At 40.2% G+C, this 27,703-nt stretch overlaps 2 protein-coding genes and 1 long non-coding RNA gene across 15 annotated transcripts in view; all 3 read right to left on the reverse strand.

The window, feature by feature from the left end:
- Positions 1-961: 961 nt before the first annotated feature.
- map3k9 (mitogen-activated protein kinase kinase kinase 9) lies at positions 962-20,031 on the reverse strand. Of its 2 annotated transcripts, none has more exons than XM_082516480.1 (11): positions 19,311-20,031; positions 17,681-18,094; positions 12,053-12,233; positions 9,132-9,280; positions 8,641-8,816; positions 7,874-8,114; positions 5,898-6,020; positions 5,600-5,741; positions 5,355-5,467; positions 4,207-4,983; positions 962-3,251 (listed from the first exon to the last, which is right to left on the reverse strand). In XM_082516480.1, the coding sequence occupies exons 1-11, from the start codon at positions 19,696-19,698 to the stop codon at positions 2,797-2,799; spliced, it is 3,159 nt and encodes a 1,052-aa protein (XP_082372606.1). In that variant the 5' UTR covers positions 19,699-20,031; the 3' UTR covers positions 962-2,796. The 2 variants fall into 2 exon arrangements, with proteins under 2 accessions (XP_082372606.1, XP_082372605.1); XM_082516479.1 differs by having other exon boundaries at positions 5,600-5,765.
- Positions 20,032-21,579: 1,548 nt separating this feature from the next.
- On the reverse strand, positions 21,580-24,809 carry LOC309695807. Its single transcript, XR_014273236.1, has 2 exons — positions 24,449-24,809; positions 21,580-21,783 (listed from the first exon to the last, which is right to left on the reverse strand). It is a non-coding gene; the product is annotated as an uncharacterized lncRNA (long non-coding RNA).
- A 40-nt stretch (positions 24,810-24,849) lies between these two features.
- Positions 24,850-27,703, reverse strand: part of slc8a3 (solute carrier family 8 member 3) — a 140,136-nt gene continuing 137,282 nt past the window's right edge. For all 12 annotated transcript variants that reach the window (XM_082515914.1, XM_082515910.1, XM_082515916.1 and 9 more), the window contains one exon: positions 24,850-26,094. In XM_082515914.1, the coding sequence (XP_082372040.1) occupies positions 25,718-26,094 (377 nt within the window). In that variant the 3' untranslated portion in view covers positions 24,850-25,717. The remainder of the gene's footprint in view (positions 26,095-27,703) is intronic.

Raw genomic sequence — 27,703 nt, forward strand, 5'->3', positions numbered from 1 at the left:
CTAATATACATAAAACAAACTGCTACTCAGTAATTTTTCAGCAGCTTGTACATAATTTTGTCTGTTGCTTGCATCTGAGAAGAATTATGGTTTATAGTATATCTTTTTTAATAGTTTCCACTGTTTTCTTACATTTTTAGAACAGTAAAGTTACTGGTAGAGAATAATAAGTTTAAGCTGACATGAAGCTGAGGAGACCCAAAAACTTTGGCTGCCAGGTTTGTGGGACAAAAGCACCAGTGGCCACATGGTTGGGGATTATCAGAGTGCATTGGTTTTCATCTGCAATCTGAACATATGCATGAAAGCTTAAATGGTGATTCTAAATTGTCTGTAGGTGTACTTGCAACAAACAAAAAAAATGTCTATCTCTCTGTTTGCCCTGTGATTAACTGATGATCTGTTCAGGGTGTATCCTGCATATCCCGTAAAAAGCTCCAGCCCTACCAAGAACCTATATCAGAGGTGGGCAATTAATTTTTCCCAATGGGCCAAATGAGAAACTAGGACAGTTGTAGAGGGTAACACCAATAAGCCGAACTCAATCCTACTCAGTATTATTTTTATCTTATCGGCGCAGCCCCCCACAACAGTCCCAGTTTCTCATGTGGCCCCTTGGGAAAATTAATCACCCATTTCTGCCCTAGAGGGAAAAGTGATTAAGAAACTGGATGAACATTGTGAGGCATGCACAAAGGAGGCTGCAGAGAGTATTACAGCACATCGGGTGTGTCATCATGAGTAGCATCAGCGTGTATGTGCTGCTCTGTTGTTGGTTTGGTATGTTTTGGGTATAAATTGAACATTTCACATAAAATCTACATATTTTTTTACATGCAAAATAGTTCACTGGGATAAGCAACACAATTTACTCTTGAGCTACTCAAACCCTACTGACTGGCCTAGTGAATACACGCTTGTGTTATCATCATCATGGCCCATAGTCACATAAACAATTGTAGAGCCTTAACAAAGAAATACTGATCCAGTTAAATAGTTTACTATGATTTTACTCAAGTGTGTTCCAGTGCAATACAAATCAGTCATTAACAGTATTGTTCCCAGCATGAGCAACAGTTCAGCTTATTCGTGGTAACGTTTCAGACATGACACCTTAAGTTTGTTTCAACTACTGCCCATAGTTGAAATACCGTGTTTCTACATTGAGCATGAGCACATTCTGAAAAAGCATTCACATACACAAGTACATCGGGTCACACTTAGAATAAAGAGAGCTGAAATATAAGAGGCCACTTAACATTTGGAAATAAAATGAGAGAATCAGGCATTGAGACTGAAGTCAGAGAATATTTCTGTTCATTTTTTTTTCACATAAGTGTTGCTCTATTTTAATGTGGTAGATTTACAGTCAATTAACAGGATTAACCTCTGGCAGAAGCACAGTAAATCATTCCTAAATATATTTTATTTTGTTATAAACTGCCCTGTCCAGGAAATTAAAACAAGTAGAATCTGTGAGGAAAATCCCAGTTTAAATGCATTTAGCACCTATTTATTTCAAAGCTGCTACCTTGTTATTTTTTATTTAATAAAATGACTAAAAATTGTCATGAAATTAATTTTGATATGTAGCTGTGGTCATGAAATCTGTTGAATAGTGCAACATCAGATCAGACCGAGTGTTTATTTGCACAGATACTGAAAACCCTAAAAACATTTATGGAAATCATTAATAAGTGTCAGAAGGCAAATAAAACAAATTATATAAAAATAAAACATCAGATAAATTAATTAATAAATGCAATGAAATAAACGCAAATATAAAAATAACCGAGGCTAAACTTCCACATGCCACCAGGGCCTGATTGAAAGTGAAGTCTTTCATCACTGAGGCTCACATAACCTAAAAGCCACTTTGTATCCCTTATTACATCATCTTCCTAATCAACAATTTATGAGGCAGACAATTTACATAGTTACAAACACAAAGTTCCCTTTTTAGTTTGGAGAAATGTTTCTCTTCTGGCTGCTCTTGCAGGGTTACACCAAATAGTAGACAGGAGAGCGAATGGTCTCTATTTTGAACCCAAGCGGTAGTGACATTCTTCTTTATGGTCACCATACAGAGCTCGAGACGACGTCAGACATTAGTTAACGGAGACCGTTTCTAGACTGTAGGTTGCTAATACAAAGAAGTGCACATATTATACTAGAACATCCCCCATCACTGGGATAGTGGAAGTGACTGGTGACAACAGGTGGTCAGTACAAAACAGGAATCCATCTGCCATGAGAACAGGAGTGGGTGATATACATGAACAGAGGATTTCACATAACACAATGCTTTTACAGACAAGCAGAGCCAGAGGTTTTTGACAGTGGGAAAACCTGATGCTTTACATTCATGATGCTTTTCAAAAGTGCACTTTATTAAATGCACAATCTTTAACTCAATCTTAAAATCAACACAAGTATGCAAAGCTTTATGTAGGTGAAAGCCATTACTGACTTTAGTCTGAAAGAAAAAAATAAATGACACATGAAATCTCTTTCCTCTAATGAACAATCGAGCAGGCTTGGGTCGGATTATATTTTCAAATTCTTTTATTTTTTTGTTTGAGCAGTTTTGGATGCAAGATTTAAAGATTTACTGCAGCAAATGCCAGAAAGGGAGTGTTTTCACAGTAAATATCTTCCTAGCATTTACGACCACTGTGTAGATGGAGAAAGGTGAATAAATTCCAGATTGCCAACTGACCCAGATTTGTGGTCATCCAAAAGCTAACAGCAGGTAGAGTCTCCATGTTGTGTTGGACCAGTGAGGGTCAGGCTGGGTTATGACCAGAATCCTGGTTTGTAGCGGTGAGGTGAGTTTTTAGGAAGACTCGTCTCCGGTCTGCAGAGTGGGATTGTTCCATCCCGATACTGTCCCTCATCCAGCTGATCCAACAAATTTTCATTCCGGCGTGGGGAGTACGGTGTTGGGGCCTCCATGGGTGTGGGTAGCACTGTTGAGTCTCTCCCGAACTCTACAGTGGGTGGAGTCTCTGTGCTTGAGGTGTGGGCAGGGGAGTCGCTGTTACCTAGGGTCTGTCCGTTTCCCCTGGGCCTAGCTTCTGCCCAAAACACATCGGAGCGCGCTCGTGGTGAAGGCCGAGGTCGTGCCACAAAGTCCAAGGTTTTGGGGCGTTCAGGAGGACAGCGACGGCGGGGTGTTGGTGGGAAGACAACATTTGGATTGGGCAGCCGAGGGACCTCTGAACAGTCTTCTTTTAACACTCTGAAGCCACCTGTTGTAGCAGAATAAAAGTTGGCTAATTGTTTGGCAAAAAATTAGGATATTATTATTAAATATCAGCTAGTGGGAAATGATTCTAAACAACATCATCCGATTAAGGATGCTTTACCTACAGACTGTATATAAACGATGGACATAGTAGAAATGCTGTGACTCACTCATTAACTTTGCTTGAACAAGACATTATGAGGTCCGACTGGGAATTCACTTAATCACAGGAAAGGTTTTTACTGAGGTAATAGAGCAATGGCGCAGGTTTTTAGACTTTGCAACAGAAAATCTTTTAGCAGCTACACATTTTTCAGAATGGAGGCAGTATATAGCTGCAATCTAGCATCTCTTTGCAGATTTGTAAGCCACATCCACATTTGTCTTTGGTTTTACCTACTGAGAAAACATTTAATTAAAATAAATATGATTGTTTAAATGTTGTCTTTTCCACACAGTTTATGTTTTTTTTCAGCTAATGGCTAATGCAATGATCACAACATAATAATAGCAACATGCTGGTGGTGATGCTTAATTAACACTGTTAATCCTGATTCCCAGGCTTCTGTCTTCCTTAGATTTATGTTAGACATCATGGGAACCAGAAAAACAAATCCAATTAGTCCACAAAACATCATCCATCCATTTTCTTCTATCTATGTAGTTCAGACTTGGGGGAGACTTGGAACTTAACCCAGTTGCCATAGGGCGAAAGGTGGGTTACACCCTGGACAGGTCGCCAGTCTGACACAGGGTTAACATAAAGAGACAGGCAACCATTCATGCTTCATAACTGAAGAAGTTTCTCAGATGAGAGGTGAAACGTCTTCAAGAATCTTAAAGAAGTCCAGTTGCTTTTCTTTCCAAGCTCCTTAGATTACTAAGACCTAGATGACTGAGAACCTGCACAGACCATTCATACTCATAGTCACAACATGGCAACACAGTCAACACTTTACCTGCGTTTTCTAATGTTGTTTTTTCCGGTAATGGCTCCAGATTATTAGGTGGGCAGCTCTTCTTGATGGCTCCGTCTGATGGCGTTCGACGGAGGCTGCGTGAGGAACTTGTGGTGCAGGGAACATGTGTGGGTGTGAGCGACTGGCGTGGGTTGCGCTTGAAGCTCTCAAGGTGTGTGTTGACCAGTGGGTTGATTGGAGTTTGGATGGCCTGATGCTGTGAGACATGAGAGGGAAGAGGAGGCTGTGTGGGCGGTGAGGCAGGGCGGCAGACCAACAGCTCCTCGCTGTCAGAGCGCAACAGCGAGCGAGTGGAGTTGCAGTCAGACACTGATGATAAAGACAGCAGTGTGTATGAGGAGGGTAAGCCTCGTTCAGGTAGTGAAGGTGCCGACGGTTTGAGCGGGCTTTCCCGCCGGAATAGTCTGCGCGTCGGGGGGCTTGTGCTTCGCCTCTGGCTCCCCGTTCTGTGGAAAAAGCCCTCCCAGCGTGGTTTGATATGCTCTTCCGGTTGGGCCAACGTTAGCAAGTTGTAGCCCAGCCCGACGGCTGCAAGCAGAGCCCCACAGCCCAGCAAAACCAGTTCAGAGCGTCTGCTTCCACCTGGGCTCTTCCTGCATGGTGGTGTTCCTGGCACCTGACTGCTGAGGCAGTATTCATCTCCATCACCATCAGCAGTGGCAGCAGCAGTGTGGGTCTCCTTATGGAAGGGAATGCAGAGGTAGGACTGACCAGGAGCTGCTCCTGGTTCAGTAGTGAAGCAGCAGTCTTCATTTTCTGAAAAAAAAAAGTACCATGTTTGAACTATAAAACTTATTTAATTGGTTAAACAACATAAACATAAAACTAGTTTCTTTCTTGATATATTGACAGAAACAATAGTGTATGTTTAATAGTGGAAATGACCTGAAGTCTATTAGTATTTCAACTCCATCTTTCTAAATTCAGTTTGCTGAAAGTACATAATCTTCATACAGCTGCAAACATGCACATCTGTGAGTCTGCCAGGCCAACCACTAAGAACTGTGTGGGAGTGAAATAGCTCACTTCCAGCCAGCCTGCCACCTTTAAGCTACAGCTCCCTCTAATATAATGTGGAGTGTGCATATGTCAGACAAAAACAGATCTACTACGCTCTTCCTGCTCACCCATCTCCACAAGGCTTGGCACTCCAGGCACTGCTGGGCTGTGTCTAGGGGATCTGCGGAGGTTTGGGGCACTGCAGGACCGTTGTCGGCTGCCCTCATGGGGAGGCTTCACACTGTGAGCAAGAAAGGGTTTTGTATTCCAAATCATGCCTTTTAACTCTGGAAGCAATTCCAATATTGGAATGCAACAAAAAAAAGTATAAGCCTTACTCCACAAAACCTCAGCAAAACTACAGTCTCCTCACCTTGCATCAGCGCTATGCTCCCTGTAGGGGCCACATCCACGAGTTCTGCCCTTCTTTCTTGACCCCTTCCTCTCACTTTCCTCCTCATCAGGTTGAAAACAAGTGTTGCGACCCCAACCTGTACAACCTTCCCCCGGCGTGACTGCAAAATGACATATTGCTAAATCTTTAGAAAGAAAATGCAAAATGGGTTTTAAAGAATAGTAACAAATAAAAAAGGAAACTACACGAGCCAATAACAAGTTTGATGGAAAGTTAAGTTATGGAATTTAATAATAAAAAACTGTATTATGCTTACGCTGGATGGCTCTCAGGCGAGGCAACATCGGTGGACTAGTGGGAGGGCTGGAACCGCTGCTAAGCAAACTCCTCCGTCGATCATGGGAAGGAGATGCCTGCACAGTGATTTTGTGCTGAAAATCTAAAATATTTAATCAGACTTGCATTAGTTTTTCTAATTGTGTATGCGGTACCTTAGTAAATGCAAATCCAAGACAAAAAAAGTAATATGAATTATAATACATGAATAGCTGGCAGCAGTAATGGAGAACAATTTTGATTAATCTTTATTTCTACAATGTCTGGACTGATAATTGAGTGCGTATGTTATTAAAATCATTGAAAATTGTCAGAGTTGTACAGCATTATGCACAGATACTGTTTAAAAGATGGACATCACACATTCATTTTACACATTCACTGATTTGAGTGATTTTTAGAGGTCCCGATTGTCTGATTACAAGCCAGTCCGTTTCATGCATGTGCACATTCACTCTCTAACAACATGTTAGCGTGTGGCTATGACCATTAGCGAGTTCTTCATTGTGAGTGAAGAAGACACAGTTCGTTAAAATAGGGCTGTAGGGCGGGTTGTTAAATATGAGTCCACTTTTAAAACATGTTTTAAAACCCATTTTTATTCTTTGGCCTTTGACCTCAGTGAGATTTAGTTTCTCTTGTAATGAAATTAGTTATTAACTAACTAATTAAATATTTTTCTTTTATTGTACTTATTGTAATTTTGTTATTTAGTTAGCTGTGGTTATTTTTTTTAAATGCTGCTGCTGCTGCAGAATTGACCTATCAAAGACTCCAATCCGGCACACTGGATGCCATTTGAAATTATGAAGGCGTACACAGATTTACAGTTTTATAGATTTTCTATTAATAAATACACCCTCCCCCCCAATTTGCCATCCATACTGCAATCAAGTAGTTTCACTGGTCCATCCCACTAATGATCAAAGTCAGTAGTATGTGGCCCACAATATAAAATGCATTTCACATCCCTGTTGTAGGGGGACCACCACGAAAATATTCATACCAACAAACCTAAATCACCCCCAGCCAGCTGAGCATAAACATTTCAGAGACACTAACAAAGGAAAAGTGGCTAAATTTCAAGCTATCCAGAGCTCAGAGCCAGCCACACGCCAGTAGCCTTGGTATGAGCCTCGGTATGAGCAATGAAAAGACAAGTAAAGAAGTGAAAAAGATTGATGTCCTGCTGTTTGGTGAAATTAAAAACATACAAGAAAGTGAACAAAGACCCTGTCATTTATTTTTTTTATACAAATCTGTCAGAACTGCTTTTGTTTTCAAGATAATATATGTCAAGTAAAGGTAGGTATACCCCAACCCATTTTCTTTTAATTATTTGCAGCATGTTTTCATTTTCAGTTGTTTCAGTGAGACAAGTTCCTGCAACTTACTCCATTTCAGGGAAAAATGTAAGAATTTCTGTTATCATAAAGAAAGGGACTTACTGGGACATACTGCCTTCACTTGTAGGGCTTGGAAGTGACACCTATCTTTTATATATAGTCTGTGATTACCCATGAGGAAACTATTGCTATTATCTGTCATCTGAGTGTGACGCCACACCCCAGCTATGTTGACTCAAGTGACAAAGTTGAAGACAGCTCGAAGCAATGTCTCAGTGTCATCACAAGGCCATATAAAAAGCTTTTTATGAGAAAAATTCCAACTAAGAGCAATAAAAGCAGCAAAAACCACACATTTGTTAAAGATCTTGTCAGTATGATTTACTTTATTGATCATGTGACACTGTGCTTGTCATGCTGATGGGAATGAGTCTTTATGAACAAACAAAAATATAATTGGTAATAATTACAACTATTTGCATAAACAATGGGGCAAAACATACAGGCGGAGTCTATAAATTCATTTCAGCTCGCTATAATCAATCAAGGGTGAAATATTGTATAGTGCAACTATGATTTTTGTTTAAGTACCATATTTTGTTTTCATTACCTGAAGGCAAGCTAATCCTGTTTCCATCCTTAAGTTTAAGACGGTTGCGGCGGAACTTGCCCTGCCTGCTCTCCACATGAGGCTTTTCCTGGTAGAGCTGGTGAATGATGATATTGAGCTCTCGCTCCAGGATGTGGATCTCACGTTCAGCTAGTTCCTGCTCCCGCCTCCTCAACGCCTCCTCCTGATACTTCTGCTGCAGTGCCGCTCGGGTCAGCTCCTCCTCCCACGATCTCAGCTCCTGGGAAATCCAAATACAAGAGGTGAATTTAAAACAACAACACTAAAACGTACAGCAAAAACAAAGCTGTATTTACAGTGAATGGGAAAAAGAAAAGCTCAGGACATCCCAAAACTGGGGTTGTTTTTCAGGAGTTTGGCTCGGCCCCTTGGTGCCAATGAAAGGAACTCTTAATGCATCAGCATAACAAAACATTTTGGACAATTTCATGCTTCCAACTTTGTGGCAACAGTTTGGAGATGGCCCATCCCTGTTCAAACATGACTGTGCATAACTGCACAGAGCAAAGTCCTCGAAGACATGAATGAGTAAGTTTGGTGTGGAAGAACTTGACTGGCCTCCACAGAATCCTGACCTCAACCCGACAGAACACTTTTGGATCAATTAGAGGGGAGACTGTGAGCCAGGCCTTCTCACCCAACACCAGTGTCTGACCTTACAAATGCACTCCCCCCCCCCTCAAATGACTGTAAATCCTAACCAGCAATTTTCCAAACTACCTGCATCAAAGACCTCTCATCTTTACCTTTTCCTTGGTCCTCAGCTGATCAAACATGTCCTGGATCTCCAGTTTCCAGTCATCTTGGAGAGAGTGGAAGGATTCTGCTGGCATTTCAAAAAAGCCTGACTCCTCAATGGCCGTCAGCTGGTCTAGGATAGCTGTGAACTGTGGCCGAGAGTGAGGGTCTGGGCTCCAGCAGTCTGTGGCACCAGATGAAACACAATCCAAGCAAATTTGCTCTTTAACTGTTTCCAGAAAGTAATAAAATATTCTGTGCAAGTTTGATGCTTGTAAGTTATGGTTCACAGAATCTGAACACACAGGAATCTTGTAGTTAACCATCTCATTTTTAATAAAATAAAAAAAATAGAAAGAAAATCTGTGGTATGTTTGGGAAAACAAACTACCATCTGGTTAACATATTTGCTTCTGAATCTCAAATATATATGTGATTCCTTTCATCTAAGCTGAAGGGCGACACTTCACATGAACATTAAATTATGTTCTTTTCTTACCCTCCATAAGACGTGCAAAGGGCTCAGGACAGGTAGACGGGATTGGCAAGGCCATTTTGTTCATCGCCACTCCATAAGCTACTGCCAGACCATCGATACCACGAAATGGGACTTCTCCAGTCAGCAGCTCCCACAACAGCACACCATAACTTTTAGATTTTTTAAAAAGGAAAAGATAAAAAACAGTTGCTGAAAAAAAACCCAGAAACTGAAAGATTCACGAATTCAATTTGGATATATAACTGAAAAAAACAACAACAACAAAAAAAAAAACATCAACAGGTTCTCTGGTGTGCTCTCAGGAGAAAGGAGCTTAATGTACATGCAGAAGTACTTGCACAATATCTGTCAGTGTGCCTCTAAAGCTAAAAGTGTGTATGAATATATGAATGTTAAGTACGATGCTTGCTGAAAGAGACTGTGAGTGTTCACCAAATCCATTTTATTTGAATAAATGTCAAAAAAGATTAGTGTGGCACTGCATTTGTGCACCACTCATGTAAATACCAAGGTGAGATATAAAAAGGTCAAAATGAGAAAATGTCAACAGGACAGAAAAGAAGCTCACAGATCCATGTGACTAATGCTGGAGCTAAATAACCAAGAAATCAAATAAATCAGGAATGCGTGAAGATCAGTGTATGACAGGTTAGTCTTCACAGATTTAAATCAGAAGGACTTGGAAGTAATGACACAAACTATGACCTGACTGTCTACACAGTTTGTTCACCTATATAGCAATTAAACAGGTCAAAACAGACCTCTGTTCTTAGGAATTACTGTATTTGATCTGTGTTTATGCTACATCAGGGTGGAACATTGATTAGGAAGAAGAAATAATTCCCCTTTCTTGTCTGCACTCTTGAGAAAAGAGTTACTTTTATAATGCATACTTCTTGGTCTTGGCTCCCACAATTCTCACACTATATGTGATAACGTGAACAAGTTATTAATCCAATAACGTCAGGGAACTTTGAAAATTAGCCATTTTTAAAGTCTATTCATTCATTCATTCATTCATTCCTTTAACTGGCTTTCCAACCAGGGTGACAGAAGGGTTGAGTCTATCCCAGTTTTCATTAGGCGAGAGGTAGGGCTGCACGATTAATCGTTAGAAAATCGCGATCTCGATTCATACTTATGTGCGATCTCATTTCCAAATGACAACAATTTAAAAAAAAAAAAAAAAAAAAAAAAGGAAGGACGACGACGACGATTGTACCGCATTTTGATCCGGGACGTACTCTGCATGAAAACAAGTGCTCACTCTTCCTGCTCAACAAATGACAAGGGCGGAGCCTTATACCACGTGATACAGAACATTTGTTGTTTTTATGTTTATTTATTGTTTTTATGTTCAGTCTCAACTGTTACGAAGTTGATGTGCAGTTAATAAGTGCAATAAATATTTATACTGGAAAAGAAAATCGTGAGAGAATCGTGATCTCAATTCTAAGTCAAAAAATCGTGATTCTCATTTTATGCAAAATCGTGCAGCCCTAGCGAGAGGTGGGAGACAGCCTGGACAGTACATCACAGGGCTAACACAGACAGACAGTCAGCTGTTTACACTTCACCCCTACACATAATTTAAAAATAACTTTTTATCCTGACATGTTTGTGTGGGAGAAAGCCGGAACACCCAGAGAAAACGCGTGCATCCATAAGGAGATCAAGCAAAATCAACACAGAAACGCCCCAGGTGACCAGCAGGCTCAAAGCTGACGGTGCTAAACCCACCACCAATATGCTTCCCACACTGAAATGACATACCCAAATTAGACATTCAAAGTGGAACAATTGTCATCTCATTTACATACACTGATGCTTGAGTTGGTGTGACTTGGCTTCAGACTGCTCTTGGCTCTGTATGATATCTCAGAGTGGGGATATCCTCTTTGCTGTCACTTCAGGAGTACAGCTCTGGCTGAGAGCACAGACTACCCACCCACCCACTGTGTAACCCTTCTGTTAATGAAGGGCAGCCAATCAGAAGAAAGCTGGGTTAAAGGGTTTGTGAAGGAAGCTAAAAAGGCCTATTTCAGATGCATGAACTGAGAGGATTCACCAAAGGACAGCACAAAAGATAAATTTAAATTATTTTGACCTGTAAATCATGCAGTTACTCGAGCACAGTTTAAGAATAAAAGCATGGAGATGGAAATGAGGATATAAGGCTAAATCATGATATCTAAATCCTCCAAATAAACAGGGCATTGTTATGTATTTTATTAAATATTCTGCTGATTATTTCCAGACAAATATTCCTTCCAGTTGATCAGAACATCCACTGACATCTTCAGATTGCTAATTTAGTATGACCAGTGATCCAGACACCCAGTGATACACCACTGGAGACAAATATTCATATATTAGAAGCTAAAACCACCACATGCTTGATAGTCTTGCTTAAAACATGACTGCAAAGTACTGTAAATCAATCAACTAGATGACCGGCCTTTTCAACTTTTAGCATAACAAATAACACTGAAATGAATGTATGGGACCTCTGCTCTCACATTAAATATGGAAATGAAAACACATGAGCTAAGTATGTGCAGTATATCTTAGCAGTTATGGGTGTGAGGGTTGCAGGTGTTTCTCTGTACACATTTCTGTAAATCAGATATGTGATTGCAAAAATATTTAAAATATTGATCTTTTTTGCTTCCTCATTATCCGTTGGCATAAAACATCACAGCGCATAAAGCTACGGTTACATGCACTGCATTTGTATACCCTTCTCATAAAACTCAACATAATGTTCTTGTTCCCATGTGTCAGTCTGTGCTTTGTCACTATGGCAACTGCTGCCCGGGCTGAACTTTTTTCTAGTGCGTGGTGTTTTAACCGTTTCAGACCAGTTCCACAACATGATGCTTTTGGTTTTTTTCCCTGCAAAAACACCCTCCCCTGCCCACCTCCAAACGTCGCTACCCTTGGAGAATGTAGATGAGCGGATGACTTCAGGAGCCATCCAGGCGTAGGTGCCGGCAGCGCTCATCTTGGTTGTGCGGTGCCACTCTCGAGCCAGTCCAAAGTCTGTGATCTTCAGAGTCTTGTTGCTGAGATCTTCCATCTCAACCCTCTCAAGGATAAGGACTGGACAGGGTGGCAATGTAGGAGGGGGAAGTGATGAGGGAATTTTATTGCATGATGGGGAAGAGGTTGGAGGATGTGGGAAGGGGAGGTATACGTGCAGATTGGTGGGAGGATTGACGTAAAAATAAAAGGTTTCAGTAATCGCCATCAGAAATGTTTAAATGTTGGGGAAGGCAGCAGCAGGAGTACCATGATAAAACACAATGCATGTGGAAACGCAAAAAATTGGACATGTAATGATTGAACAAAACAGGGTGCGGTTGGTGGGAGGCCATGATGAAAGGATTGGAAGGATAAAAGTGGAGAAGAGAAAAGGAGAGAACAAACAGAGAAACCAAGAAATGGTGAGCTACTCCAGTAAAGCAGAGATGAAAACCACCACCCTTGATCAGTGACAATCCTCTCATTATGTATTTTAACAGCACAAACCTCAAATAAACACTGATAATATGCTTAAACTACACAAATACCCTGCTGTGACACACCCATTTTCACCATTAGGCATTAAAAAAAAAAAGAAAAAGAAAAAAGAACCCAATCCCAACATGCGCAAGCCAAACAGGACTCCTCCTAACCACATGCTCCTTCTCCCCCATTCAGCTCTGCACTGCCAGACCATCTGCTGTGGCCGTGCCCAGTGGAGGGTGTGTCTGCAGGCTGTGGTGCACATCAAGAACCCCCTTCATCTGGTGCTCATGTGGCTCTAATGCTAGACGGGCAGTTTTCAAAGAAACTGAAACCAAACACATTGCTAAAGTAACTCCTGATAGGGAACTACAACATGAAACAAACACAGCTGATTCCCCTTGAGGCCAAAAATGCTCCTCTCACTGTAATGCGCAGTGCTTTAGATAAGAGCATCTACCAAATGGCTATGAAGGAGAGGCCAGAGAGGCAGTGGAAAGTGTTCAGATATAAAAATGGCATACTGCCGAGTGGGATAGAATGAAAAGCAAAGCTATGTGTCATTAAAGCAAGAGTTGCAGTTAAGCTGGTTTTCAGGTCAGCAAACGATGGAATATAAGGTTAAAATAGGATGTGGTGGATTAATAAAACTGTTTTTTAAAATATGGGCCAAGTTTTGACCATGTTTTGTAAAAACAGTCATACCAAGTACACTTCACGCTAGAAGAGAAGCTTGAGGATGGCCAAAAACACAAAGTCTCTGGAGACCAAGAATGTGCAATAGTTCAAGGAACTCCCAACTTTCTTTGTAAACAGAGTTATGCAGCTCTAGACCAGACAGTTATCTGGCCAACACTGCAAGTATGACTGAAAATGAGACTTCCACATAGATCAGTTCCTGTGTTACAAAAAGAAATCTTAACTTTTCTGCCTTTTTGGGGGATTAGTTGCATGATGCTGCCTTCAAACCCTTCATTACCACAGCAGCGTGTGACTAGGCAGTGTCTCACTTCTCTAATCACTATAATTCATTTGTCTGGATGTTAAAGAGACCTACTTTATAGAATAAAATGGGGAATTTTTCATTGGGGAATTTCTTAAACTAAACTCAGATACATGTACCTAAATATGCCCTAATTTCTGTTTAATTTACTATGCATAAAAAAGTTCTACAGACAACATATCTAATGTTGAAACGGAGAATAACTGTCTTCATTTTAAGTAAGTGTTCATTTTGAATCTAATAGAAATAAAGTTGACGATGAGTATCTTTACTGTTGAATTGTATCATATTTAATCCTGAAGAAACTGAAGAACCTGACAAGACCAGTTGGTGTAGTTTGGAAAATGAAATGTTCTCCCATGCTCGAAAAAGGATTTCAGTTGCTCAACTGCAGTTTAAAGCTGCAGTTACATGATATGTACTGAGAGTTCTTGTGTCGTCAAACCCAACTTAACACCAGAGCCGAATTTATATTTAAAACGGTCAGGGTTGATTTAAATGAGTGAAACAAATGTTTGCATATGAACCAGAAAGAATTTTTTTTTTATTTCAACAGCTTAGAAGCCCCTTTGTTGTATTTTTTGTTTAATAATGTGTCCCTTTTCTTTTCAGTGATGCACAGGTGTGGGCTGTAAACCAGTTAGCCTTGCACCTGTAGCCATGATCTCCCAAAATGTGCAGAATATGTTTTTGCATTGTCTTCCTGGAATAAGCAAAGGCCTCGCCTGGAGATGTCATCTTGATGGCAGCATACAGTCATTGCATAAAGAAAATACACCTACATTAACTTCTACAGTTACACATATTTATTTACCGCTTATTATTTTTGAATGTTACATAGTGGTTTTTCAAAATATATATAAATATAAATATTTGGTTCTTAGCAGCTTTACTAAGCCAAAATGCAGAATGTGAAAAACTCAGTACACCCTTACTGCTTCCAGTAAGTAGCAGCCAGTTATGCTAATCAAATACACGACTTGATTAATTGATCATTAGCATGTGTGATCTCCCCTATAAAAGCAGAAGTTTTGGCAGCATTCAAGTATATGTCAATGCAATTCCAAGGAGGAGAGATACTCGGAATGACCTTAAAGAAGCAATTGTTGCTGCCCATTAGTTTGTGAAGGCTAATAAGACCATTTGCAAACAATTTGAGATTCATCGTTCTGCAGTGAGAAAGATTCACAACTGAAAAACATTCAAGAGATTTGCCAGTCTTCTCAGGAATGTATGTCCCAGGACATTCAGCTCAAGGTCAGACAGTGCCAGGCTCAGAGAATCCAGTGTCAGACTCTAGCATTTAACATGCTAACCAAGCTTGTAAAGTTCATGGTAAGGCAAACAGAAAAAGAATGAAAGAAGTTCGGCTTTAAGTTTTTCCAGCAGAAAGCTCTTGTCTCTAAAATGAATGTGGCTATCATTAGCATTGTATCATAGCTACAGTAAGCTGTGCTGCAATGGAATAATGTCCTTTGGACAAACGAGACCAAAGTGGAGATGTTTGGCCATCATGTATAGCGCCAGTTTGGGAAAAACCAGGCACAGCATTGGCACAAGCACCTCATACCAACTGCAGAGCACTGTGACAGGTTGTTTTTTCCTGCCACAGGACCTGAGCACCTTGAAGTCATTGAGTCGGCCATGAACACCTCTGTTTACCGAAGTATTTGAAAGTCAAATGTGAGGCTGAAGCTTGGCTGAAAGTGGGTCATGTAACCTGACAAGCACAGGAGCAAATTTACAACAGAATGGCTGAAAAAGACAAAAATCAAGGTGTCACAGTGGTCGGTTCAGAGTCCAGACCTCAACCGGACTAAAATGCTGTGCTAGGACCATCAGAGTGCTGTGCATAAATGAAGGCTTGCAAACCTCAATAAACTGAAGCATTGTTCTGAAAACACGAGTAGACCAAAATTTCTCCCCAAAAATGTGAGATAATGATAAAGTCAAATGGAGAGTGATTACTTTATGCTAATATTACTGAAGGTGTTTCTACAAGCTTTTGACTCATGGAGCATACTTAGTTTAAAAACACTGCATCTGCATTTCTGGCTTAGTTTTTGTTAAATAAATAATGTAATATGTTGACATATATCATGTGCATCTGAAGTTATATTTACTTCAGTTTAAGACCTGCTAAAGACCAGATATTTTTGTTTTTTCCCGATATGTGAAAGCTTGGAAATGCCAGAGGGTGTACTTTATTTTTAAATGACTGTAGGTTTCTGACAGTAAGCTCAAATTTTGATTTGTTAGACAAAAGGACAATTTCCCATTCAGCTCAGTACATCTTAAATGAGCTCAGGCCCAAAGCAGCTGTTTGTGTAGAAACAGTGTAGAATACATACAAAATATAACTGAGCATTACAGTATAGGCCTTTAGGCATTCACTCAGAAACCACAGCACTGAAAGGCGAACAGTTTGATTGTTAAGAATCAAATTAAGAATTAAAGAATCAGATTAAGGAATCGCCAAGGTTTTTACAATTCATGCCAACAGTGATATGAGTCAGCAGTGAATTAATTACAGAATTTTTACCTGGGAGCCAGAAGACTGCTGCCAATCAATTATTTTTCAGAGTTCTCCTGTGCATCTAGAGAGTTCTTCAAATTCTAAAGTCCTCCATGTTCTATAGACAATGAACTCCCCTGAATCTTTTTTTTTTTTTTTTACAAAATAAATATTATTCTTTCACTGTCAAACTATATTACCATTCTGTCTTTTGCAGACTGATGGACCCCCCCTATTACTAATAAAAAATGTAGAATCTGTGGGATGTTGGTTTGGTGCTTAAATTCAGTCCTGTAGCAGTCCTAGTATCAAGGTCAATGACTTCATGTGTTGTTTTTGTAGTAGTTTCAACTTAAATATAGGGCTTGAAATTGTTTTATTTACATTTTAGATAGTATCTTAACTTTTTGGAAGGATTTTGCAGTCTCTAAAGAAAAACAGATAGATATTCTTTCATGTTATGTATGTCTTTGCTAGGTAAACTCAATTTTGAGTCACAAGAAACAACGGAGGGGGGAAAAATAATCACTGGCATAACTCTGAAATAGCTAAATGACAACTGCGGTGTCCTGCAGCGCTCCTGTACCGTGATGAGGACATGGGTTTTCCCCTAATTTCCCAGGATGGTAACCAGTTAGACTGACTTTAACGCTTTAAAGCACCCTATTGAAGTGCGGCGTCTGAGCTGATCACTGCAGAACAAGCCAATGGCAGGGAAGAGGCTTGGGCTATGTATTGTCAGAGCCTCCAATAGGCAGTCTGGGACAGAGCATTGGGCAAATCCTCACTAATAGGCTTGGGATTTAGGTGATTCAGTTGAGTAAAATGCAAGATTACAACTGCTCCATAAACACACACGAAAACTCCTTTTCCTCTCTACTCTCATTCCTGAAGTGAATACAAGCAGTGCAGGTCACAGAATGAGCATTACTTTCAAAATTCATTTCATGTGGTACTTGAATAGTGCATCAGCAGAGCTATTATTGTCCCAGAAAGACTGTAATATGATATATCTTTGGGTGAGGGCTGTTTGGAGGTGTTAAGCACCAGTGATTAGTATCAGTGACAAAGTCATGTCAGTCTTTGCAATCGTGGCATTGCTGGGTGTAGATAATAACTTCTTGGCCTCTCTTTTGTTTGGCAATTACATTCCTTATCGTATCTAAATACTGAAAACTAATGCTGTCGACTTAAATAAAAGTCCATTTCAGCATATTTCACGTTTTGCCCACACATATGGCAAGACTTATGATGTATCACAGACCTTTATTGCTTTGAATGCTATAACTTATGCATGAAAGTTGTTCAATTAATTGAATATTTCACAATAAAATAGTAAGCCATGTCTCTAAGAACAAAGCCAGATACTCTTTTCTTTCTTTCTTTTTTTTTTTTAAAAACATGTTCTCTTCAGGAAACCTGTTTTTCAGATCAGACACACAATATGAAAATTGGCCTTTTTCACCATTTTTCAGCATTGGTTCTTAAACTTGGTAATAAAAAGCAAAGTGAGATGACTCTTACTGTTGCTGGACTTGAGATCCCGGTGAATAATGGGGACAATAGCCTGGCAGTGGAGGTAGTGCATGCCTCGGGCAATCTGCACAGCCCAGTCAACCAGAGTACATGGAGGGATGCGTTTCCCAGCTAGAGCCCGGTTGAGAGGGCCTCCTCGGGCATACTCCATTATCAGGCACAGGTTAGGCTCCTGCAGACACACTCCCAGCAAACCCATAATGTTGAGATGGCTGAGCATGGCAAAGAGCTTGGCCTCCTGGCGAACGCTCTCCATTGTCTGCTCCAAATCTTCATCGGGGTCCCGTCGTGCTGCCTTCACCGCCACCTCTGCACCCCGCCACATTGCACGGTAGACTTTTCCAAAACCACCAACCCCGATAATTTCTTCCAAGGTGAGCTCTGAGAAATCAATCTCAAGAACTGAGAAACAAAGAAGACACATATGAGACAAACATAAACATCAGCTAAGTGTATTTGTACTTACAGCCATCCAGTGACATTAGAAGTCAGGGTCAACCTGTCTGCAGCCTTTAGGATTTCCCCATTTTGCTTTTCAACAAGGTACATGCTTGCTAGCAAGGATCATAAAAACAGGTCATTGAGTTGAAGGAGGCCTTCTTAGAGCTCTAAGCCACCCTGCTGCCCCAAATTCAGAAACTATCCCTCTTGCTGTTACACAAGGATAAGCATCTGTCCTAAAATCTGGCTAGAATGTCTGGAGAAGGAATAAATGCAGGTTATATAGAAAAGAAGGTCTATGTGCTGATGTGAACAGACTAAGTGTTTGAGGCTGTATGTGCTCATGTTGTAGAGTCCTAACAGTAAGCAGACTGACCTTGATGAATATTTCAGGTGTGTGAAAGTAGGCCAGCTGCCTCAGTATGAAGACATGAAAGCCAACAAGACTCAGACAGCTGCTAACAAAGACAGCTGAGGTGGTTTGGTCTGCCCAAATAGCATGTGATAGTTTGTGTTTTATTACCTTAAAACACCTGCATATGCTCACATGCAGATTTGTAGTTATCAGTCAAAAAACAGTGGCTTTGTACCTGTGTTTGGAGCATCTTTATTGCTTAAAGGCCAATAAGAAGGAAGAGTATTTTCATTTAGGGCTTCACAGTTTAGTACACATAGCTACTTGTAATTATGCTCAGTGTATCTTTCTGAGGCATTGGCCCTACATTTCCCTCCAGAAGTTACTTTTTATTTTTCCCTAAGAGAAGAATTTTACATTTCTTTCTCTCTTGCACCTGGACACTGGACAAAAAATCCTTTCTGAAGCACATAACATCATTCAAATTTCATCTAAGAATATCTACAGGATTCCAGTTCTGTGACAGGCTTCCTGCCTTGTATCCTGCACACTTTGTGCGTTGTAATTTGAGAACTGAGGTGGGGTGCATCACTGTTTGTTTGAAAGGCCGTGTGATGAATAGCGGTCCTGAAGCTGTAAGGATGCTTGGGGCATCCTGTTTCTAGGCCAACAGGAATGCACTGCGCCTACCATGACACAGCACTCTACGTGGTTTTCCCCCTCTGACAAAAGATAGGAGAAAAGACTGCAGCCCTGTGCTCCTTTTCAGTGATAGCACATTTATTTCATTAGCAGAAGTATGAAGCACAGTGGGATACTCACGGTGCAAAGGAGGCACGGGGTACTGCTGTTCTGAAGTGGCCCGTATTTCCTCCGGAATGCCGGTGCCTTTGCTGACATAATTAGACGGGAAGATGCCTACCCGGTCTGCTATCATACCGGTCCACCATCCCTCATCTCCTGACACCAGGGAGTCCTTGGACAGGACTTCCACCAGATCCCCCTTTCGAAGGCTGAGCTCGTCGTCCGCAGTCGCTTCATAGTCGAACACGGCCGTCCAGAAGCCCGGTGCGGCTGGTCCCGTATCCGGCGCGGCGCTGATGCCATTTGCCGGTGTGGGCCAGCGAAAGACATCTTCCTCTGCTTCTTCCGTTGAAGAAACGCACGCCTTAGGACTACTACTGTCCAAAGCGGGTTTGAAGACATCCATGGACGCGATCCATAGGGACTACCTGGATCACTGCAGGCGCATCCACCTGGCGCGGCTGGCTGGAGGCTCGGTGCGCCCTGCTTCTACAACACACACACACGGAGCTAAGTAGCGGCTAATCCGGCACACAAACACTGCAGGAAACCACCATCCTGCTGCATCGCACGCCCCTCAGTCTCAGCTGGCTGCTATCAAACATGCAGCGCCTGGTTATTTTCAATGCACAATCCTACACCCAATCATCGCTGCAACTTCTCGGACGCAGTGGTCTTTATTCTAAGCCAATTGTGCCAGCGTGGGAATCATCCCCGGCGTCCTATTGGTGCACAGACACGTCAACAACACTTTATTTCCCACCCTTGTCCCAAGACAGTGTCCTTTTATTTAGTCGTTTGCCTTCAGAAAACCAAACAAACCAGAACAAAAATACTCAAGTTAGGGTTAAATTCCATGCGCAATTTCCTGAAATACAAAACAAACAACCCCAAAACAAAACAAAAAGAAAACAGACAACATAACAACCCTCACTATTTTAGTAATGTGATTAAAGAATTAGTGTATATAGATAGCTGAAATCCAATCAGCTGGCATTCTGCAACCCACTTTTATATTGATTTAATTAATTCCAGCCTATTTGCAAAAACTATAACTATCCTTAAATGTTATATTTTAGAAAGTCTCCATAGTGGAAATGCAATAAAAGTGATCTACTTGTTTTCTCAGCCTGAATGGAAACCACAAGTGAACAAAAGAAAACAAGTGTGAACAAGAGTCCTCTGCTTCAGTCCACTTCCTGACACGTTTTATAAGAAGCTGCTTGCAGTTTTAATTTGCACCCTGTATTTGCACGGATGCAACATGGATGTAAATAAATAATGTGAAAACACGATGACTGACATGATGGAAACCCAACACCCAAACATAAGAAAAGACATGGAAAATATAAACAGCATTATTCAGTTTCGATATTTTTTTTACTTAACATGTCAAAAGCAGTTTAAAATTAACCTGTAAGAATGATAAAGTCAAAAGCACGAGGCTAAAACTTAAAATCTGACCTCACTAAATAAACAATATGAAGTAATAGCTGGAAAGATTAAAGAATAAAAAATTATGGCCTAAATATTGTTAAAAAAAATCATCTGCATCCTTTTTTCCTCCTTTGGCACAAAAGAGCTTCCATATTTTGATATAGTTGAAAAAAATATTATGCAAGCTTATTAGACAATTGCTCTTTCTAACAGGCTTATTTTTATGAAGCAGCAAACAAAGACTTCATTTATTTTGTGAGTGGGAAAGAAAATGATGGATTTATTGAACTAAGAATGATACAAAGAAAAGAAAACAAAAGAAAAGGGAAAAAAGAGTTTTAGATTCTCAAGGAGGCTTTGATTTAATGTTTTCCAAAAAGAGTAATATACAGACATTGACAATAATCCTTGTTAGAAGTTGCTTCTTATCTGCTTATGGTTGTGTTTCCTCAGTGCTGACTTTAAGAAGTGTCAAATATAAATTTGGAAGATTCTGAGGTTTAGAAAAATGCTAACAAAGCAGTTCCTCTACTGCCGGCTCTTGGTTTCTTTAACAGCATCAGGATAAACATTAAACCATAAACAGCAGGCAATTTGAGGTGTGGCTAAACAACCTAATACTAGAAATATGCTTTAAAGCTGCAGTTACATGATATGTACTGAGATTTCTTGTGTTGTCAAACTCAACTTAACACAAGAGCCTTGAAATCTTATCAGAATTCTAATGAAATCATTGGTTTGTTGCTGGATTCCTGGTGATTTAAATGAGTGAAACCAATGTTTGCATATGAACCAGAAAACATTTTTTTTATTTCACAGAAAAAAAGAACAAAACTGTTTAATCTCAAAACACTTTGGAAATTTGCTTTTTTATTTTTGACATCTCATTGCAGGCCAGGAAAACATACCCATCCATTAAAACGTGCCCCTTTTCTGTTACACAAAAACAAAGTTAAAAGAACAGTATTCACCTCATCAATGAAACCTTCCACAGTGTCTTACAACATCATCAACCACTAGTCCAGTTACTGCACGGTGATATTTCAATGCCATCCTATAGACAGAGAAGAAGAAAAAAAGACTGGTGCCTTCAGAAGTGATTTGTATGATTATGTTTTTAAAAAAAAAAATTAATTCTTTTTACAGACTTAAGACATGTATTAATACGACAAAATGACAGAACCAATTTTGAGTTGCGTCCCCGTGACGACAACAGCATCATCATCGGCGTGCACATCATCTGTGCACACGGGTGTGAAGAGGATGCGCAGCCTGGCTTCGGCACGGCAACATGCACAGCACACAAACACACACTGGCCAACGTTTCAACTCAATAAGTCCTGGCAGATAAAACCAAAAACACAACCAAATGAACAATATAAACAGCCACTAACGGCAGGGATAAAAGGAAGAACACTGGCACTTCCTTTTGTTCATGAATACCTGTTCAACTGAGGACCAAAATATTTCCTGTTGCAGGATTTTTACAAAGGGACAGATAACAAAGTGACCCCCTGTGACTTGCAAAAAAAAGAAGAAGAAAGAAATAAAAACTTCACACTTCCACTGGCTCAGACGAAGCGACTGCAGATAACCTGTAGATGAGATGTGAGAGTTGTATTGTCATGCTTTTTACCCCCCAGGACACCCAAACTGTGTCTATGTAAACATACACTGAAAGTTATGTACATTATCTGTTTTGTGTTGCATCTGAATTGGGACAGCAAGCCCCTCCAACTGTCCTCCCTATTGTGCAGCAGTGGACCCATCGCTCTTCATTGAATATATGCGTATGTGTGTTTATATGTAAGAGAGAAATAGTGTGAGAGAAAGAGAGATAGCGTGAGGTGAGCATGTGTGGTCCAGGGCCAGGAAAAGAGCATCCGATTCAGCCACGAGACGTATTTACAACACTGCTCACCACAAAGGAAGAACACTGAGGAAGAGGAGGAGAGTGCTGAGAAATTAAAGAAGGAACAACCACAGGGACTGGAGATTGACATCCCCCTTGTGGAAATACAGTGTTACTGCCATTTACTGTCGCCTACTCTAAAAAAACGTTTTTTCTTTCCAATATATTTTTTCTTTATATACTTTAAAACAGATGTTGCATCCCACCTCCTCTTTGGTAATCTCTTGGGTGATTTTAAAATTAGCCAAGAATCAATTCCCACATACACTTTCAAATTATTCAATAAACATGTTTTCTGACACTTTGGGAGTTTCTGTAGTTTTTTAAACTCTTGTTTTAAAAACAAAGCACCAGTCATGTGTTAAACGTAGTTCATTATTAATATCGGGCTACTTTCAAATCCAACCTGGAGCTACCTGCTGCTCTCACGCCCACACCAACAGCTCTCGATGCTGAGCAGTTTCACCCCAAACGGAGAACCGCTGACACTTGCTCTTTACATAGTGACTACAGCAAAAGGAGGCCAAAATTATGCAACACATACAAAACTAATACAGTAATAATAATTCTAAGGAAGGATACATTTGTAGACTTTGGCAAAGAAACATTTAATTACTTCAAAGCTGCACTAATGACCATTTCTTAACTATGAAATAAATTTATGGAAAGTGTATTGAAATGAAGTATTTTAGCAGTTTTAGTAACTGAACATTTGTGCTAAATGCCTGCAATTAATCGGAAATGAAGCTAGCCTTCTGCACACGTCAGGTAAACAAATTTTTCCTTTAAATATTCAGTGATAATTCAAAGAAAGTGAAAACTCTAAAGCTATTACATACTTTATTATTTCAGCCTTCAAGCTCAAGTAGATTATAAAAGATGGTCAAGTCCATGCATGAACTGACCAGCAGGGGGTGACTTTTGTGGATGTATAATGAGCAAGAAGAAAAAATAACCCTGAAATCCTCACTCTGTAACCCCAGTGAACATTTAATGATGAATTCATGGGCTGATTGCTAGTTTCAGGTAATACTAAATAAAACATGAAGTTTATTCTCTGAGTTATTGATGGGGGATTATCCAGGATATCAGGAGCAATAATGCCCAGCTCATGTCATCATAACGAGACCAACCAATGGATGATGTGAGGATGGATATGCCCATCATTAACAGTCGACGATGGGCGACATTGCACTCACAACCTGGTGGCTGGTTGCAGATTAGGTACCTAAATGTTCCACTCTAAATATTAGACTTTGTTTTTTATTGGTTAAAGTAATTTCAAGGGTGTCTGTAGACCTCTGTAAATATATGTAGTTTGAATGCTTGAAGGACCTAAAGCAGGGATGTCAAACCCATTTTACATCATAGGCCAAACATAGCCCATTCTGACCTCCAGGCTTTAGTTTGACACCTCTGCTCTAAATGACACGGTTGACATGGATGGATTATAACTCTAATAATAGTCTTTTCTAAACTTAAACTTGTCTGCTTTAACCAAAGTGTCACAGAAAAAAAATCAGTGAAACCCCACAAAACCTATTACCTTTGAAGGACCTTTTCTAATGTAACCATGTGATGGTGAATGAAGGGCATCTGGTATAGCTAAAAAGCTAAGCGCACAACCAATCCATAGGAGAAAGCTTTTTGTGATTGTACAGATACCTGAAAGAGAGATCTTAGCCAAATTCAGTGGGTATGTGCTCCTGGAAAGCCCTTAATTCCATGATTCCAATCAATTAATGAAGCTTAAAAAAATAGATAAATAAATAAAAGCTCATGCACCATATAAGAAGGAAACGCTCACGTTCTTCAGCAGAGCAAAGAGCTGGTGGTTGTGGGCAGCTGCAGCAAACGCCTTTCCCTCCACAGGCACTCTGTTCAGTCCATAACGACACCTTTTTATTGGCCTTTTGCACATGTACAAGTAGAATTCTCCAGAAGTCGAACTATACAGCAAAGTGCATGGAAGGAAAAGTACAAAAATACCTCTGAATTTATCTCTGCAGCAACACGTTTTTTTGTTTTTTTTCCTATTTTCAGATTTCTGATTGAAAAGGTGAAAACTTGAGTGAGACCAAGATATCAGTAAATAAATAAAATACAATGTCATACTTTTACCTAGGCAAGATACATAACTCTTAGAAATGTGAAGACATCGTTCCATTATATAGTTTATCCCCCACCCTCCCCTCCCACTTAGCCACAGCCTCTGTTGTTAGAGCAGAAGGTGACCACATTTAAACAAATATTCAAAATATACAGAAAATATGGAAATATATTATATATAGATACGTTTAGAGTACGGAAGTAATGTTCAGGGCAGTTTGACCATGTTCACGGTGTCCACCTCTTCCCCTCCTGTTTGAATGGTGACTCGTCTGCCAGTATGAACGGACGCTGTCGCTGCTGATTTTCCTCTTCGTGTAATTTCTGACAACTCTGCCGTGCTCCTTAGGAAACTATGCAAATAAAAATAAATACTATGAATCCATCCCACTGTCACTCAACAACATATTCCCATTTTCACTATAATCATTTGTTACTCCATAGATCTGAAAATAGTTCTTTGATTCCTCTTTGTGTCCTTGTGTGTTCGTTTTTTGTTTCTTTTATTTTTTGCATTTTTATCCCCAAAATACTTTTTTGTTTTTTAAAAAAAGTCATTCTCGTCAGATGTTGAGAAAAATATAGACCTCTGATTAACTCAACCCTCTCCGGATATAAGACTGCAGTCTCTTCCAGTGGAATGCAGGACCACCTATTGGCATCGCCATCTTCTGTACTCGGTGGTATCCCAATCCCAACTGTAAGCACACTCACACAGGCTCAGGGTCGCTCTTTATCAGCCAGGCCTGTCGGCACTAGAGGGCAGGATACACACCTCCAAGCATCCTTACAGAAGGGGTTGAGAGAGGAAGAGGAGTAGGGAGGTGTAAAGGAAAACCCTCTCCTGTCCTTTCCATACAAGATTGACCTAAATTCCACAGTGAGAATTCACTCTTTTACCTCTAAAGTTGTACTTTAAACCCCTGTATGTTTGTATTGTGTCACACTGGAGTCTTTTTTTGTTTGTTTAGAAGCCCTCTATATGACAGTAGGCCTCCAGACTGGAGAAGAGAATGTAAAGAAACCAGAGGCTGAAAAGGAAGGCTGATGTGGCCAGTCTGTGTCCCCGGGGCCCGCCCAGTTCTCCTCCGATGTGGGCCCGGCGCCGGTAAAGCAGCACCGAGATGGCCAGGAAGGCGAAGATGGTGAAGAGAGTGACAGAAAAGGCCAGCGAGCCGGCCTCCACCACAAACGGCTTCCCTTTCATGTGCCAGTAAATGGCCGCCACTGACCAGGCCATGCCGATTCCCAGGAAGACATTGACTGCGTTGCTGCCAGTCACATTCCCAATGGAGGCGTCTGCGTAGGTGTCCTGGACTGCTGCTACTTTACTGGCAAAGGTGTCTGTAGAGAGAAACCATCTGTCATGAATATTTTAATTTGATTTAATTATTTTAAATGTTGTGGATAAATCACAAAAGCTGTGATGGTGAAAGCAGCTGAATTTAAACACGAACTAATTGTGCTGGTGGGCAGCAGATTAGTGACGTAAAGAGGAAGGTAAGTACACTGTAGACCAAGTTATTTCTGCTCCATATGATACCAATCAGTGCAATATCCCCACAGCTCTGGCTATGAGTCATCCACATGTTGTTTAGTCTTTTCAGAGGTTTTGGAGGGGCAGCCAATCAGAAGAAGGCTGCCTTAATGAGAAGGAGAAGGGAGCTAAAACTGCTTATTCTAGACAGAAGTTGAACTGAGGGGCTGCACTAAGGCTCAGTGTAAGATAAATAAAGAAATGAGAATGAGCACAGGACAATGAATAGGCTTTAGAGTTAATGCTCTCTCCTCATTCATTTATGGTAATGGGAAGGCATTTTCATAGCCCTTTTCTAATCTTACAAACCTTTTGAAGCGCAATACAAAGCTCTACAAATTTGATCCTTTTCACATATAAATTCATACAGCACATTTTCTATGCACTTAAGAATTTTATCTATTTGCATTTTGAATTACTAATTAACCTGAGATGCACGCTCTTTATTTTGGACTGTGGGAGGAAACTGTGGCAAATCCACACAATAACAAGGAGAACACGCAAACTCCACAGTGTGAGGCTACAGTGTTGATCACAGCAACAGCTTCAAATAAGCGCAGAAAAAATAAAAACATTTTATGGCATTTCATTTATACGTTTTCTAGAGCAGTACATATATGTGGATAAAAGAGTTAAAAGAGTCTTAACAAAGCTAATCTTAATTGCTTTGACTCAGTACTGGTAACATTAGATTTTGATTGAAATGCTGCTAAATCAGGTTTGATGGGCAGAACTACATGAAGTCAGCTTTTTAAGCAAATCCAAGCATAAACCGAAGGCCCAAAAATAATGACAACAACAGCAAAACACAGAAAAGAAACACCCTCTCAAAGCTGCTGGGATTTCCTGATTATACATAAGGTGTCCGCTGGAGTAAATTTCCTGACGCTGTGGGTAATGACACAGTCGGTAAGTGTTACTTTTCAGTTTGCAGAGTTAAGGCTGCAAAAGAGTGTATTTAAACCCAAACCATGATCTTTTCCTAAACCTTCAGTCCTGTCTGACAAACATCTGACTTACTCCACCGCAACCCTTTCAACTTCTTAAAGCAGACTTTGTAACTCTGCAAAAAAGGCAAAAAAGGACAAAGTAAACCTTGTTAATAACTTCATGTAACAAATCAAAGCATCTGATTTTGATGAAGATTTCTGAGCCGTGTTTAACTGTCATCTAGATTCTTGTAGAATAGCAGTTGATATTTTTAAAAATGGAAACTACGTTTCCCACAAATTGTGAAAGGCTCTTCTGTGAGCCAGGCTTGGTTGTTTAAAAAAATTTATATCTATCTATCTAGATATATCTATCTATCTATCTATCTATCTATCTATCTAGATCTCTCTCTCTCTCTCTCTCTCTCTCTATATATATATATATATATATATATATATATATATATATATATATATATATATATAT

This window comes from Aulonocara stuartgranti (assembly GCF_965226115.1).
Source record: "Aulonocara stuartgranti genome assembly, chromosome: 19".
Classification (NCBI taxonomy): domain Eukaryota; kingdom Metazoa; phylum Chordata; class Actinopteri; order Cichliformes; family Cichlidae; genus Aulonocara; species Aulonocara stuartgranti.